The sequence below is a fragment of the Candoia aspera genome, chromosome 2 (genome assembly GCF_035149785.1).
Source record: "Candoia aspera isolate rCanAsp1 chromosome 2, rCanAsp1.hap2, whole genome shotgun sequence".
Taxonomy (NCBI): Eukaryota; Metazoa; Chordata; class Lepidosauria; order Squamata; family Boidae; genus Candoia; species Candoia aspera.
The window spans coordinates 105390280-105407651 of NC_086154.1; the positions used below are offsets into that span (position 1 = coordinate 105390280).

Consider the following 17372-nt stretch of genomic DNA (forward strand, 5'->3'; position numbering starts at 1 on the left):
CTCTGTCCGGACCTAAGACCCGTTAACAGATCGGGGGAACTTCCACCCATTACCCCGTGGGACGCACCTGCACCGAACAAGAGTGAAGAGACAAAGGAGACCAGCGGAGATCGCCTAAATCACCCATCGACGAACCCATATCGCTGCAGATCGCCCATCCGGATCCAGCTTATGGGACAATGGAGGGTGGAGGGGGACAAGGTCCACCGCGCGGGTATAAACGGGGTACCCCGCTACCACGCCCACATTCCCGTCTTTTTCTCCGTATGCACTCTGCTTCCAATAAACAGGAAATCCTTAGACCCTCTAAGTGATTCCGTGTCTTATTGGGAGTAAGGCTACCCTGACAGTATGTTTGTTACTTGATGTGAATGAGACCTGTATATTAAAGATGCATTCATTGGACCCCTTTGTATTTAAGAGCAAATTGTATGAATTTATATAATTTTAAAATACATATTCTAGCTTTCAATACAATATTTTCCCAGATCAGGGAAATATAGCACAGTGTGCTATAACCATAAGAGAGAGATTTTAAAATTAAAATAATGGTGACAAAATAATACACGGTAAAAATATGAAGAGCAGACATAGGTTTTAAAACTTCTTTGTAACATCCAAAGTTAATAAAGGAGGAAATAAAAACATCTTGTTTTGTTTTCAGTGGTGTGAAAGATAGTGCTCAGAAAGATTCGCGGCGGAAATGGTTGACAGCAGCTTTCCTTCTCTCATCTGCCATGCTGGGTTACCTTTTAAGTGGAAGCTACTTGCTCAGTGAAGATGGAGTTACAGACGTGTTGGCCTATCGTGGTGAAAGCATCCCAGACAAATTCATTGAGGTACCCTGCTCAGAGGATTATGACCGCTATAAACGGTTTGAAGGTATTGTATATTATGACCTGTATCAGTGCTTTTTTTTAAATAAATGAAGCATGGATCCTCGATATTTTAAAATAAGATTCCACTCAAAATATCCATTAAATTACAGATCACTTCCGTATATATGCTGCTATGACGCAAAAGCATCATAACTCTGAGTCACTGAATATTATATAGGAAACACTCAGGCATGGACAAATTGCATAGTATGTTCATATCCTTAAACTAAGTTACAACAATCACACAGTGTATACGTTACATTGCAAATATGGCACGAAATTATATACCCATTATGAAATCATAGACTTACATCCATGCTTTGCCTCAACACATGGATCTTCTTGATTTTTACAAAAGAAGAAAGAAAACCTCCATAAAGATCAATTGTCATTGTAACTGATTCAGGCTATGGCTCCTTTGGCTTTTATAGGACTTCAGAGTCTGTTTTTTCTAGTGTATGGGCCTTCTCTTTTATGACTTCTTAGCATTCCCTTTGGAGTTATGTAAAGTCAGAGGGTGCATCCACACACAGAGATGTTACCATAAAAATAATGTACTGTTAGCAATACTTACATGCAAAAACCTGGATCTCAAGGCCTAGAGCCTTATATTTTTTTTTCTGGCTTTTACAAGAGATTCCCCTAAAGCACTATCAACTCACAGACTACATTTGTATCTAAAGGATGAAGGAGGAGAAAAAACTATCCGGTCAGTGCTGCTATGGCATAAAATGGGGAATCTATAAAACAAACAAACTTGAATCTTTCCTGGATGTCCGTGGCAATTTTTACACCATGGCGATGATGATACTTGTCAGAACTGTTGAGTCTGTGGAGAGTGATGGGATTTTATGGTTGTAGGGGGGAACTTCCCATAAAATAAATATTTAAATTATAAAGTTCCACAACAATTCATGTCCTGGATCCATATTTTTGTATTATGATACCTCTCTGAAATGCAGGTTCCGTGATTCTTACAGTTGTCTGCTTGTGCCAATATAATCTGAATCAAAAGTTCATCTTCTATAAACACTCATTAGGTTTCATAACAGTTCATTACTCCTAGTTATGATTTTGAACCTTCAGAATCACCAAGTTGGAATCAGAATTAAAAATTGGAATCAAAAATAGTCATGAGTGCTCTTATTTGTAGAAGCAGTTGTAATCTAATATTTAACATTGATTTCATATAGAATGAAATAATATCATGAGAATTTATGTCTCACAATTGTATTTTTGTGCTTGTTAGATGTATGCTTGGTTTGGGGGATAATGCTTTTAGATTCATTTTTTTTAATTTTTAGCATCCAACTTTTACTGAGACTTAATTGGTTTTTGAAGGTGAAAGTACAGTTTTAACATGCTTTGAAAAGAGAGGTTTGTATTTTTCAGTGATAAAATTATAAAAGGGCTTTAATTTTAAAGTCCTTTAATTTTTAAAAATATTTTATTTTGATCTATTCTGCCATCCAGAAAAATGGAATTTAAAACATATACAATACAAATATTTATTCTTAAATGAACATATTGTGATCATACTCTGTTGGATTAATTTGGTCTGTTCCAGAATGGCTGCTGTTTTGTTATATTTCTGCTGTAACATTCTCATGTTACTGAGTTTCCACTTGAGGGCACCCGTGGGATGCATTTGATAATATTCCCTATTCTATAATCTGACAGAAAAATTCCTTAAATATATCAAAATTCAGTTTGATGCTTGCCTAGATCAGCTCTAACTAGACTTGATGAGAATCCTGGGAGCTGTAATTTATCTCTAGCCTTTTTCAGAGTTTACCTATTGCTTTGGTAATTTACTGGAATAGCATTCCTTCCTAAACCTGGTGTGATGCTTCACTGCTTCATCTGCTTTAGCTTTGAGAAGTCTACCTCTGCCTATAACTCTATCCAGGATTCCTCAGGGATCTACATTCTATTTGCTCCTATTTAACATCTATATGAACTTAGTAGGTGGGGTCGTCTGTTGTCATGAGGTTAAGTACCAACAGTATGCTGATGATACTCAGCTGTGCATCTCAACCCAGGGCCAATCAAGTGATGTTTTCTTTCCCAGTATCTGGAGGCTGTGGGAGCCTGGATGGGGAAGAACAGATTTGAAAATAAAAGATTGAGTGGCTTTGGGTTTTAGGGGCTTCTGGGACCTCACTTTAGTTCTGGCTGGGGTTGCATTTTCCCAGCAGAACTTCTGTACATTTTTGGGCTCCTCTTGAACTTTCAGCTCCTGCTTGAAGAGCAGATGGTAGCCATGGCCAGGAGGGCTTTTGCATAAATCCATCTTATGCGCCAGTTCTGCCCTTTCCTGGATTAGAAAGCTCTGCTCATGGTCACTTGTGCCTTGGTCACTTCCTGTTTGGACTTTCACAATGTGCTGTACGAGGGGGTGCCCTTGAAGACCATCAGGAAGCTACAACTGGTCCAGGATGCGGCAGCATAGGTGGTCATTACTTTGTGAGATGCACTTGCTCCCAGTAGGCTTCTAGATACAATTCAGGGTGCTGGCTACTACTTATAAAGCTCTTTATGGTACAGATCCAGATTATAAATGAGATTGCCTATCTTCAGCTGTTTCTGCCTGTCACACAAGATATGACAGGATGGACTTGCTTTGGGTCCCCTCCGTGAATCAATACCATCTGGCAGGAATTGTGCTTTCTCTGTCACAGTGCCTGCTGTATGGAAGAGCATACCCACTCTCCACCTGATTCAGATGGCCCCAACCCTGCTGGCCTTTCATAAACCCTTGAGAATCTGGTTCTTCCCCAGGCATTAGGCCATGAGACTGGATGAGCCCATCCTATGGTTGAGATTTCAGCCTCAACTGTATTGTGTTTTCTGTTGTTTTATCTTGCTGGTCTCTTTCTGTTTTTGTTTTTCATCTTATGTAAGCTGCCTAGATTGCAGACTGGTACTATGTTTGCACCTCCAGCATCTTTTTAGAATCTAACACAAAATGCTGCAGAGTCCTCTAATATATATTTCAAAATATTTTTTTCTTAAAGTATCATGATTGCAGTTTCTACTGAAGATAGATCATTTGTTTTCTCCTGTCATTTTTACTCTTTAAGAGTGCAGAAAAAGTTGATCTCAAGAGCCTAATTTATTCCAAAAGATCAAGCTTGTAACTCAGTATTTGTTTATTTTACCTGAAGAAGTTGAATCAATAGTTCTTCTCCAGGTGCTACCTGAAATGTAATAATGTTGTAAATGTCCAAAAAGAAAAACCAGCAGAATGGAACGTTACCTTCAGCTACCTGAAGTACTAACAAAAATATGAAGATTTGTGAAGTTAGAGATGGTTGTCTTTTATGCTCAAGTGACATAAATATGTGCTGGATGTTCAGGTGTAACTAGAATTCTGAGGTTCTACAGCCACATCTTCTATTTTTATTTCTAGACTCTGCTATTCAATATTGAAGAATTCAACTCAACACTGACTAAAAAAAGTATTCCGATTTAGAATATGATTTTCAAATTCTATACAGAATTCCTTTTTGCTAGAAATCTTAGTAGCCCATAATTTTACCAGAGATTTTTCTTCTGTCAGAATCTGAGGCATTAAAAATTGGCATTTATAGCTATCAGTGGATTCTTGCAAATAGACCAAAACTCTCTTGATGGATTAAGCAAAAGAAGTTACTTAGATATGTTTCAGTTTTTATTATTACATCAGGGTAGTTTGTGGAAAAGGAAATACAGACATTTTAACAACAATAATTTGTATATTCTGCTTTCTGCAAATTGTACAGTCTAGAATGTCAGATTCTTTTGCTTGTGCATAAGACCTAGAAAAATGGCAGAGCAAATTGAAATGGATAGTTGTTGGGGTTTTTTCAATGAGACATAATAATTGGGCGAATTAAGTGAGAGTGTGAGGTATAATAGTAATATATGGGTGGTTCTCAGATTCTTATTACTGATGGTTCAATCAGATCAATCAATACAACTATCTGTAATACATATAAAGATAGGGAAAGCAGGGGAAAATATTTAAACACTTTTCTTCCTTTCTCTTTCTATGCATTATCTAGGCTGTACCCCTCGGAAGTGTGGAAGAGGGATAACAGATGCCATAATTAACGAGGAAGAAGCTGAGAGAATCCGTAGGTAAATATTTTTTTTTTTCAGACACAGAATATCCTTGTTAAAAGCTTCAGAATAGTGTGGTGGTGGTGTTTTCTGTTTGTTTTATAAATAGTATACAGGTGGTCCTTGTTTAACACCACTCATTCAGCGGCTGTTTGAACTTACGATGGTGCTGAATGAGTGGTAGTTATGACTGGACCTTGTACATACAGCCATCACAGCATCCCCATGGTTACATGATTGTAACCCTGCCGGATTCCAACAAGCAAAATCAGTGGGGAAGCTGGCAGGAAGTCAGAAGTCATGGTCATGTGAGGTCCTTGCTTAATGATCCATGAGGTCCTTGTTTAACAACGGTAACCAGGAGTGCTGGAACTGCTGTTGCTAGGCAGTGAGGTCACATTGTTTTTCAATTTATGGCCATGTTGCTTAATGACAGAGTTTCTGGTCCCAATTAGCATTGTTAAACGGGGACTACCTATACACTTTATAAAACTTCCTACATAAGATAGAAAAGTGACCTGGATATGAATCTTCCCTTTCTCTCCTTTATGGGTAGTAACCCGTGAGAAAATTCTTAATAAGTATGTTGCCTTCGGAATGAGTTTCAAGAGCTTATTAAAACCAAACCAACCCCAGACTGAGATAATTTGTTAAAAAAAGAAAGTTGAGCACATGGAAGATACCTGGCTAGGGTGGACTTCCCATCAAAATGTAATAGAATGGTTTTGCTTCATTAATTCCTGTGGATGTAGGCACAGAAAGGGACTGAAGGGATGAAATTAAAGAGAGGGAAGGAGACATTTGGGAAATGTTCCTCCTACACTTGCTGCTGTGGCCCCCTTCTAAAATTCATTTCACAAGCACATATTAGGGCCTGATAGAGCAGTTTTGCTCTATAAGGGGGGCTACAGGGGCAAATTGTAAGAAATGGGGAAGTCAGCTTCTTTAGATCTTCCATAGCTCTGGGCTCCCCTTTTCACAAGGCGTGCTGCCCCATTCTAACTTCTCAAGCAATACACTTGCTTAAGAGTAAGTAAACCAAAAGACCTAGTAGCCCCAAAAGAAAAACAGGAGTCATCCACAACATACAGTGTAAGGACTGTAACAGCTACTGTGTAGGACAGAAAGGCAGAAGACTAGCAGAGCTCATCCACGAACACCAACTAGCAGTCAGAAGGCATGATGAAAACTCCTTAATCACACAACACATGGACAGACTCAATGATAGTTTCAACTGGGAAACTGTGAATATCCTAGACCAAGCTAAATCCAAAAATGTTAGGAAATCCCTGGAAGTCTGACATTCAGACAAATCAGCCATCAACAGAAATAAACCATATTTACATTCCATTCAAAAGAGGCAATAAAAAAGCTAAGAAGGAAACAAAAAGGCCAGAACACATCCTCTCCAGCAGCCAACACCTAGATAAGCAGGCATTATTACCAGGCAAACAATCAAGCAAGCAGAAAACAATACTCTAATCAAGGAACTACCAGGGAGAAAACCACACCCCCCACCAAAACTAGCAGGGCAAGCTACTGTATATAAACAGGGAGCAAACCCCAACTAGCACGGATGGTGTTACCTAGTTGAGTAATGAAACATCTGCAAGCAAACAACCAAGCTCAGAGAGCACCAAGGACTCCACATTCCAGGAATTTTCCCAGTCCTAGTCAAGCAACCCACTGGTGAAACATTCTGAGGATTGTTGTTCAATAGCATCTAGAGAATCTTAGATCCCTTCCCGTGATTTAAAGCTTTTAATGCGAAAAGTTCTTTTTGATCTGCATTGGATTTACATTCAAACATCATTGTGAGATAGGTTGCCGTTATTATTCCCATTTTAACAGGTACGGAATTAAGATTGGGAAGACCAAGGGATCAAATACTTCCTTTTAAAACAGGAGATTTTACTATCTTTCTAACTGTATTAACTCGTTTATTGGCAGCGATACTAAATGAATTTGAGACTGGCCGTAATTTAAAACCAGGTTTCCAAATCTTGTGGTTCATTTTCCAGTGTATTACCATATTTTGGAATTTGGATCCTGAAATCCAGAGAGCCTATCTAGAATAGTTTGTTCATTATAGACACACATGTCCCGTGGACACAGATTTCTGTTAACAAGTACGTGTGTTTGTGTATATAAATATGAACACTTGTTTCAAGTATATGCAGTTTTATTCTCTGCACTGTATGCCTCTGTTTCAGAATGTCCTATTCCTATGAGATGTTGATTAGCCCAGCATGAGTGTATATTTCTGTCTTGTTAAATTAAAATTTAGCTGCTGGGAATATGAATCACATGCACTTCTTTCTCCCTTGCCAGCCCTATTCCCTGGTTAGCCTAAATTGTTGTTCTTCCTATATATTGAATCTAAAACTGTGATAAAAAACTAGATTACTAGCTAACCCACACAGAAATTATGGATTTAAGTTCATGATTAATAACTATTAAATCCCATTTCCCTATTTCTGATAGAACTGGGAATAGTACATTAAAGCTAATAGGTATTCATGTGTTAATAAGGCAAGGAGGCAGCATTTGTTTTCAGCTGCTAAACTTTAGCTGAGTAAGCTTGGAAAAGTACACCTTGACCAGCCATAATGTTAGCGTTCGGCAGTAAACACAAAGAAGTGAAACTTTAATTAGGTGCTTTTTCATTTTTTGCAATAAAGTTGGCCATCTCTTTTCATCACAGAAGGTACCTCCACGGCTCTCTTTTTATTATTTATCAGATACCTCCACTGCATCTTTAAACACCTCTGTTCAGCTTATAGACTTCCTTTTTCCCATAGAGTACAACAATATTTCATTGATAATGAACTACATTTTCCTATCCTTTGGTCACTTGTGATTCAAAACTTGTTCCTGACCTTTGGAGCAAGAAACACAGTAGTAGCTGAGGCTTTATCCCAGTAATCCTGCCTGGAAATGACTGGGTAAGAGTTGAGCTTTGGATTTTGCAGTTTTTACTAGCAAATGCTTTGCCTCTTTCTGAGTACTGTGTGTGGCACAGGTGGTCCTCATCATCTATAGTCTTTTATTTCTGTAATTGCTAAACTGAGTCTAGATCGTGCAGAGATTTTTTCATAACTGTGGTTTGGGACTTTTTTTTTTCTTTACATGAGCACAAAATTCTGGGTAGCTTTTGCACGTGCATTAAGTATGCATTTTTAAGGTCTCATCTGCAGTTTTGTTATCCATGGTCTGAACCCTTGAGAATGAACCTCCACAGATGATGAGGGCCAGCTGTTTGCTGATGTACCTGCTGTGAATCTAAGCAGGCTTGCCTTTTCTGCTTCTTCTATATCAAGGGTGGCAAGTTGTATTTGAAAAGCATCTGTAAACAACTGGGACAAAAACTATTTTTTGAGATTTTTGTTTCATCCACAGAATAGCAGAGAGGGGACTATCCCTGGGAGGATCGGATGGAGGGGTGAGCAGTGTCCTGTTACTTTTTTATATTCTTGTGTTCAGGCAAGATTCTTCAGATTATGCTTTACACTGTCTTTTGGGGAGAAGTATCAATCAGACAGAAACGGGAGTCCACTCTCATCTTCATGTAACAAAATGTTCAATTTAGTTACTGATAGGTATTCCAATTGTTTGTGATCCAGTGATGATAAAACCCAGATTTTGTTATCCGATCTGTGCCATTGCACATATTATCTGTAGTCTGCCATGATGATGTGAAAGGCATTAATGGAAATTTAATTCTTTCCGATTGCAAAAGCTGAGTTTGGAGAAGAGAAAAGAAACAGTGAGGCAATGCAAATGAGGTATAGGGTAAGAATATTCATCAAAGATAGGGGCATCAATGCGTCATTGAGGGGATCTTTGTTACTCTTTGCATCCAAATCTTTCTGTCCCTTTCTATGATTATAAGGCATATTAGCTTCTATGTAGCACAATGAATCAAATATTGAACTGATGAGAAAACCTGGATTCAGCACTACACATGGTAGTCTTCTAGAAAATAACTGGGCATTAGCCCAGCATATCTTTTCTATTTTTCAGAAAAAGGCAGTGAAAAATGCCTCAGATACCAAAGGAAAAAAGACCTGCATTGGTATGCTTCCTCTGACTGTTTCAGAGGATAAAAGTAACAGCTTGAGGGAAAAAAAAGAAGTGCTTAGTTTGGAGAAGTTTAAGTGGATAATTAATGTGCCAGCCCTCATTTTCATTGATTTTTAATAGACTCTGAAACATGTAGTCTACATATAAGGGAGATATAAGACACTTATATGTAGATTACATGTTTCAGAGTCTATTAAAAATCAGTGAAATGAGGGCTGGCACATTAGTTAGTTACACCAACATGCTCATTTTCTATTATGCAAAATGTCTTCAAGCACAGAATTTAAATGCATTAATGATCACATGATTGAATTTGACTGGTTTTCTTAGGAGCTTTCTTCCATAAATTTTGTTTGTGTGTGTATTTGAATTGTAACATGTTAATAGCATAATCATGATAAAAGAAGGAAAAAAGAATAAAAACGAAATAAAAAAAAATTACATACAGTATAAAATTGAACAAAAATTTTCAAAATAATATTAGGTTAATATAACATGTAAAGTAATTTTAATTTACTGGAATCAAATCACAGGTCAATAATAAATAAAAATAAGAATTGTCAATCAGAATAAATTGTATAACTTATTTGTCAAATTTAGAAGATCTGTCCTAATTAGAAAAAACAGACAAGATTTAGTATTTTAGAACCTTATGTTAAGAGAAATCCAAACTTTGGGTATAGTACAAGTCCATCTTACAGAATAATAGTTCCTAAAGAGTTTTCAAGTTAAGTTCAGAATTATTTTTAAATACAAAGTTAATTTTGACATTGATGCATAGTCTACAACTTAGTCTGCTTAGTCTTTTTTTTAATGTACCCCATCTACTATTGTGATGGCTTCTAGCTATTCTATTGTGCATCAAAAAGATGGCTTTGGTTATACCTGCTAATGTTACTGATTTGGGGCTCCAGCAATAAAGTCCTTAACTTGCTTGGCTTCTGGTTTGTACTTCAGGAACAAATAAGTAAGTAATTAAATAAATAAGCCCCAGCAGATGAGTTTTGTGTTACAATTTTTTCAAATTCAGTCAAGTCTCTGAGTATTCCTTCGTGTTTTTATAATTCCTTTTGAACTACTTATTTGGAGATACTGAAACCGGTGAGGCAATTCTGACCCTTCCGAGAAGAGAATTTCAAAAGATTTCATCTTTGTTTTGTCTGTATGAATTGTCATTTCTCCACTAGTCAAAATTTTTGTACATTCACCTTCAGGAAAATAAATGTTTAATATTTGAAGCAAGAGATTAGCGATGGTGTAATAATATAGTTTAAGGTTTGGTATTGCCAATCTATCTCATTCTTTCATATCTTTCAAAACCTTAACTTTTATCCCCAGTCTTTTATTTGACCAAAGAAAATTGATTATTCGTCTCTGATACTCATTTAGTACCTTTTCTTCAATTCCTATTGGAATTACTTGAAATTGAAATTGATCTTGGTAAAATATTAATTTTTACTGCAAATATGCTTCCTAATCAGGACAAGTTTTAACATTTTCTACTATTAAAATATCTGTCATTATGTGTTTCTAAGTCTGTGAGTAATTCTTCTTAAATAAGTCTTTGTTATATTTCACTGAGTAAATTCCCAGGTACTTAATTGGTCTAACAGTAATATTAAACCTTTCTTCTGATAGATTCCATATAATCCTTTGTGTCTTGTTCTGGTTAATCTGATAGCCTGATACCAACCCATAGTGTTATATTGTTCCTTGTCGATTGTAGGGAGTCTTTTAGTTGAGTAACTAAAGTACAACATCATCAGAAACCCTGGGTTGAGCAATTGTTAGTATAATATCATGAGCAAATAATTTCAATTTAAGTTCTTGTACAACTAGTTTACCTCCTAGGATTCAGTTTCCTTGCTGCTTTGGGATTGCCAAGGGTTCTAATGCTAGGGGGAAAAAAAAAGGACAGAGAGGACATCTGTGTTTTGTTCCCTTCAACATAGCGCATTGTTGTGAAATAAGACTATTCATAATCATTTTAGCTTTTTGTGCTTTATAAATATTCTGTATCCATGGAAAAAGTTAGGCTTGCAGCTAATTTTCTTTATTTTTTTAAGAACTGCAAACAAAAAAAGACCATTCCAGATTGTCACTGGCTTTTCCAGCATCAAGCAAAATCATGGCCAATCTTTGGTTTTTTCTAGTTTATCTTATCAATCATCCTTAAAATACCTCTGATACTATCTCTCGTATATGGGCAAAGCCCATCTGGTCTGGATGTATTATCTCAGTTAAAAAACCATTTATCCTCTTAGCAAGAATTGCTATGAAGAGTTTTTTATCCACATTCAGTACTACATGATTCAGGATGAGTCAAATCCTTTCCTTCTTTCTAAATCAAGGAAATAAAAACCTATTTCCAGGATGAGGAGAATTCTTCACATACCTGAATCTTGTTCATTCCCTGAGTTAAAGTTTTAGTCAGAATTTCTTGAAAAATCTTGTAATATATTGTTGAAATACCATCAGGTCCTGGAGTTTTATTCATTTTTAATTTTTTAATTGCTTCTTTAGTTTTGTCTTCTGTTATAGGTTGATTAAGAGCTTCTTTTTGTTGGTTAGTAATGTTTAAAATAATATTCCATTCAGATATTCTTCCATTTTTGCTGGGTCAGATTGCTGTTACCAGTGTTGTTGCTTATTCGTTCAGTCGCTTCTGACTCTTCATTGTTAATATGTTTTCTACTACGGATTAAGGTTACTATGGTAACTAATCATTTTGGCCGGGTGAAGAGGTTGAATTTAATTGTCCCCTTTTCAGTTGTTAATTGTTGCACTGGTGGGGGAGAAGAACTTGCCTGGACTTGTTTAAGTTTCAGTTTCCCTTCTGTGTAGGCATGAAGAGAGTTAAGCAGCTCTCACTGAGAGCCTGTAAATATGTTTGCTTTCTGTAAATAAAATTTTTTTTATAGAAATGCCTGGTGTGTGACTTTTCTGATCTCTCCGGGGCCAAAGGCTTTCCTAGCAATCTGCTAACATTCATGACTTCATCGACCAGCCCACACCAGAGCTTCCTGTTGGTTGATACCACCCCCAGCTCCACCAAGGTCGAGTCCGTCACCTCTACAACATCATCAATCCATCTTGCCCTTGGTCGGCCCCTCTTCCTTTTGCCTTCCACTCTCCCTAGCATCAGCATCTTCTCCAGGGTGTCCTGTCTTCTCATTATGTGGCCAAAGTACTTCAGTTTTGCCTGTAATATTCCCTCAAGTGAGCGGTCTGGCTTTATTACCTGGAGTGTGGAGTGGTTTGATCTTCTTGCAGTCCAAGGCATTCTCAATTTTCCTCCAACTCCACAGTTCAAAAGCATCTATCTTCCTTCACTCAGCCTTCCCTATGGTCCAGCTCTCGCAGCCATATGTTACTACGCGGAACACCATTGCTTTAACTATGTGGACCTTTGTTGTCAGGGTGATGTCCCTGCTCTTAACTATTTTACTGAGATTTGTCATTGCTCTTCTCCCAAGAATTAAACATCTTCTGATTTCCTGACTGCAGTCAGCATCTGCAGTAGTCTTCGCACCTAGAAATACAAAGTCTGTCACTGTCTCTACATTTTCTCCCTCTATTTGCCAGTTCTCAATCAAGCTGGTTGCCATAATCTTGGTTTTTTTGAGGTTTAGCTGCAAGCCAGCTTTTGCACTTTCTTCTTTCACCTTCGTCATAAGGCTCCTCAGTTCCTCCTCACTTTCAGCCATCAAAGTGGTATCATCTGTATATCTGAGATTGTTAATGTTTCTTCCAGCAATTTTAACTCCAGCTTGGATTCCTGAAGCCCAGCACATCGCATGATCTGTTCTGCATACAAGTTGAATAGGTAGGGTGAGAGTATACAGCCCCGCCGTACTCCTTTCCCAATCTTAAACCAGTCTGTTGTTCCGTGGTCTGTTCTTACTGTTGCTACTTGGTTGTTATACAGATTCTTCAGGAGGCATACAAGATGACTTGGTATCCCCATACTGCTAAGAACTTGCCACAATTTGTTATGGTCCACACAGTCAAAGGCTTCAGAATAGTCACTAAAACAGAAATAGATGTTTTTCTGAAACTCCCTGGCTTTTTCCATTATCCAGCGGATATTGACAATTTGGTCCCTAGTTCCTCTGCCTTTTCTAAACCCAGCTTGTACATCTGGCAATTCTCGCTCCATGAATTGCTGGAGTCTGCCTTGCAGGATCTTGAGCATTACCTTACTGGCCTCTGAAATAAGTGCCACTGTTCGATAGTTTGAACATTCTTTAGTGTTTCCCTTTTTTGGGTATGGGGATATAAGTTGATTTTTTTCCAGTCTGATGGCCATTCTTGTGTTTTCTAAATTTGCTGGCATATAGCATGCATCACCTTGCAAGATTTTAAACAGTTCAGCTGGGATACTGTCGTCTCCTGCTGCTTAGTTATTAGCAATGCTTCTTAAGGCCCAATCAACCTCACTCTTCAGGATATCTGGCTCTAACTCACTGATCACACCGTCAAACCTATCCCTGATATTATTATCCTTCCTACACAGGTCTTCTGTATATTCTTGCCACCTTTTCTTGATCTCTTCTTCTTCTGTTAGGTCCTTGCCATCTTTGTTTTTGATCACGCCCATTTTTGCCTGGAATTTACCTCCGATGTTTCTAATTTTCTGGAAGAGGTCTCTTGCCCTTCCTATTCTATTGTCTTCTTCCACTTCCACACATTGCTTGTTTAAAAATAATTCCTTATCTCTTCTGGCTAACCTCTGGAATGTTGCATTTAATTGGGCATATCTCCCCCTATCACTGTTGCCTTTTGCTTTCCTTCTTTCTTGGGCTACTTCTAGTGTCTCAGCAGACAGCCACTTTGCCTTCTTGGTTTTCTCTTCCTTTGGGATGTATTTTGTTGCCGCCTCCTGAACAATGTTGCGAACTTCTGTCTAGAGTTCTTCCGGGACCCTATCTACTAAGTCCAGTCCCTTAAATCTATTCTTCACCTCCACTGCATATTCGTTAGGAATATTAGTGAGCTCATATCTAGCTGATCTGTGGGTCTTCCCTAATCTCTTTAGTCTGATCCTAAATTGTGCAAGAAGAAGTTCGTGATCTGAACTACAGTCAGCTCCAGGTCTTGTTTTTGCCGACTGTAATGTCCACCACCTTTGGCTACAAAAGATGTAGTCAATCTGATTTCGGTGTTGTCCATCTGGTGAAGTCCATGTATAAAGCCGTCTCTTAGGTTGTTGGAAGAGAGTGTTTGTTATGCAGAGTGAGTTGTCTTGGCAGGATTCTATCAGCCTATGTCCTGCTTCGTTTTGTTCTCCCAGGTCATGCTTACCTGTAATTCCAGGTGTCATTTGACTGCCCACCTTAGCATTCCAGTCTCCTGTGATGAAAATAACATCTCTTTTAGGCGTGTTGTCCAGTAGGTGCTGCAGATCCTCATAGAACTGCTCTCCTTCAGCTTCTTCAGCATTTGTGGTTGGGGCGTATATTTGGATCACTGTGATGTTAGATGGCTTGCCCTGAATTTGAATTGAGATCATTCTGTCGTTTTTGGGGTTGTATCCAAGCACTGCTTTAGCCACTTTACTATTAATTATGAAGGCTACTCCATTTCTTCTGTGGTCCTCTTGTCCACAGTAGTAGATCTGGTGGTCATTTGATGTGAAGTGGCCCATTCCAGTCCATTTCAGTGCACTGACACCCAAAATTGGGCATCTATCTTTAATTGTATTGTATTGTATTGTATTAGCTTAATTAATTGATTTAATTAATTTAATTGTATTAGCTGTACAATTACAAAAATAATTGATGAATTGCTGAGTAATGTATTTTGTTGTAGAGATGTATTTGGTTCCATCCCATTCTTTTACTCCATTCTTTTTGTAATTGATAAGCTAACAATGTGTCTGGTTTCTTACCTTTTTAAAAGTATTTCTGTCTGCTAAGATCCAAGTTTTTATAAGTTTCATTTACTTCCAATAAATTAAGCTGATTCAGTATTGCTTTGATCTTTTTCTCTAAATTCTAAGGTGAATTTAGTGTATGTGATGGAATGTGAGAGTGACCTTGGAAAACAGGGGGAAGAGATGCTGCCTAGGGAATGATCAGATGAAAGGGCATCCAAGAGAGGGTAATAGTCTAAAGAAGAAACTTAGAAAAGAGCCGCCCTGACCACTCAAGTGATAAATAGGGAGGGTGGGAGAATTGGACTTTCAGACTTACCAGATTCTGTTCATGCAGTCTTACAATAAAGTAGAATTAGTTCATCTAGTCGTGTTTCCTGTCTGGTTTACCTGGAAGGGCTGATAGTTTATGACTTATTTCCAGTTGTTTCAGATCATTCAGTAAGAAGTCTCTCTGCTTTTGCGTGGCTTTCCTTCTATTTGACGCAAGAGAGATGAACAGCCCTCTCATAAATGCTTTCCCAGCCTCGCATGCTGTAGTTAAAGGAGCATGGGGGCTAGTCCTACTTGCCCAAGTGGAGCTCTTATCCCTAGTAGCCTAGTCTGCACCAGACTGAGTGGAACTGGTGAGTGGTTGTTTGATGCTCTAAAATGGGTTAGTAGTATGGGTTTATTTATGACAACTTTTATCTGCACGTGTGATCTGTGTCACTTAGAAACCGCTTTGCCATTCCTGCAGATTAAGGATCATAAAATTCAGCTGCCACAGCACAACAAGAATCTGTACCTTTCACGCAGATCCTTTCACCACTTTTTATTTATGTTGGTGAGCAGGTTCTCACCTCTGAGAGATGACCGATTGGAACAAATGTCTTTCCTGACATTTTGTTTCCATTAATGCCTTTTATACAGCGAGTCACTCAACATGCTTTTGTAGAAACTAAAAGGTTCATCTTAACAGCTGGTTACTTTGTCAGCAAATTGTAAAAACAACTGGAAATAAGACATTGGCGATTACCTGAACCGGCGCCTATATAATCTGATCAAGGTCATGAAAGAGAATAGTATTGCTGTTGCTCCTAATGTTAATTCAAAAAATTAGATGAGATAATCTATGGAGTATATGAAAACAGACTCCTGAATAAAAAACATGTAATGGCTTTACCCCAATAAACAAAGAATAGGAATTAAATAAAACTTTGTTTGCATTTTAGTTCATATGTAAATGTGGCTTAAATACAAATCTAGTGTCAAGCAACTTTTCTTCGTGATGTATTCTTAAGTCTGATTATTTCTGAATCTCTTCTGCAAGATACTAATGTACTGCTCCTTATTGAAACATGGAACCACTTTAGAGGATTGCTCTAAGACAGGAATATCTTTTTCTGTCGGGGGCTTATTCTGAAAAAAAATTGAGGCCAGGAAAAAATCCAGACCTACCTAATTATAATTCATACGATCACTTCCCATCTGTCACATTCAAAATTACAATTCAGAAAAAAGTTGGGGGGATGGACAAGTTGCCCATTCCTGCTATAGAATTTATGCTGCATGTTCATTTTACCCAGATAGAAGAAGTAGAGGGATAAATGCAGAATAACCTAGAACCAATTCGATCAGCTGAGTCTTGGAGGGGCTCAGGGAACCTCAAAAGATATCTTTAGGGCTGCATACAGGCTTTGGTTTGACTGCCCCTAAAGAATTTAAATACAGATCAGTGCTAATTTCATACAGTAGGAAAACTACATCTTGCAAGATAAGAAGCTCCATTCTGTATCACTAGAAGCCTCAAGGTCTCTTTCTAAACAAAATTCCAAGCAACAGTGACAGTGCAGAAATTTTCATTAGAAATTGAGACACCTGCAGTATATAGTATCTTCTGCTATCCTGTAGATTATATTTTCAAGGAGTATAGTATGGTCTTGAAAAGTATCCAGCATCTTCTTTTGATTTCTTTTGGGTTTGGTTTCTCTTTGCCCAAAGTCTTGATGCTTGATTTCTCTTCAGTAAAATTAACTAGCAGAAACCATCCCTGCCTTACAAACTAATTGCAATGTTTTAAAATTGTAATAACATTTTAAAACTCCCATTTTAATGTAAAAATCCATAAATGGTCTCTTGTATTTTTCATGCCCAAAAGTTGATTTTCTCTCCTTTCCCAGTTAAGATTCATATTTACTGTTTACAAAGTCCATTATGGTTTGTTGTTGTTTTTTGGTGGCACTGCACATTTTGAGTGGTTTTTAGCTTTTTAAATTGCTACTTCTTGTAGAAATGGAAACTACTTTAAATTGCACGATAGTGTCAAAGTACAGTATGTTGTGCTGTGATGGTTGCCAAGTCAGGATAAAAATCTTGCAAGTTCTTGTACTTGAAAGCAGGGGAGAAAAAAAATCAGTGATTTTTTAACAAAAAATTAAAGATGGATTTTT

General features: G+C 37.7%; 1 protein-coding gene across 2 annotated transcripts in view; it reads left to right on the forward strand.

Annotated features, from left to right (window-relative positions):
* OGFOD3 (2-oxoglutarate and iron dependent oxygenase domain containing 3) overlaps nucleotides 1-17372 on the forward strand; it is a 58793-nt gene that overhangs the window by 1775 nt on the left and 39646 nt on the right. For both annotated transcript variants that reach the window (XM_063292792.1, XM_063292793.1), the window contains exons 2-4: nucleotides 665-882; nucleotides 4925-5000; nucleotides 8382-8424. In XM_063292792.1, coding sequence (XP_063148862.1) covers nucleotides 665-882; nucleotides 4925-5000; nucleotides 8382-8424 — 337 coding nt within the window. The remainder of the gene's footprint in view (nucleotides 1-664; nucleotides 883-4924; nucleotides 5001-8381; nucleotides 8425-17372) is intronic.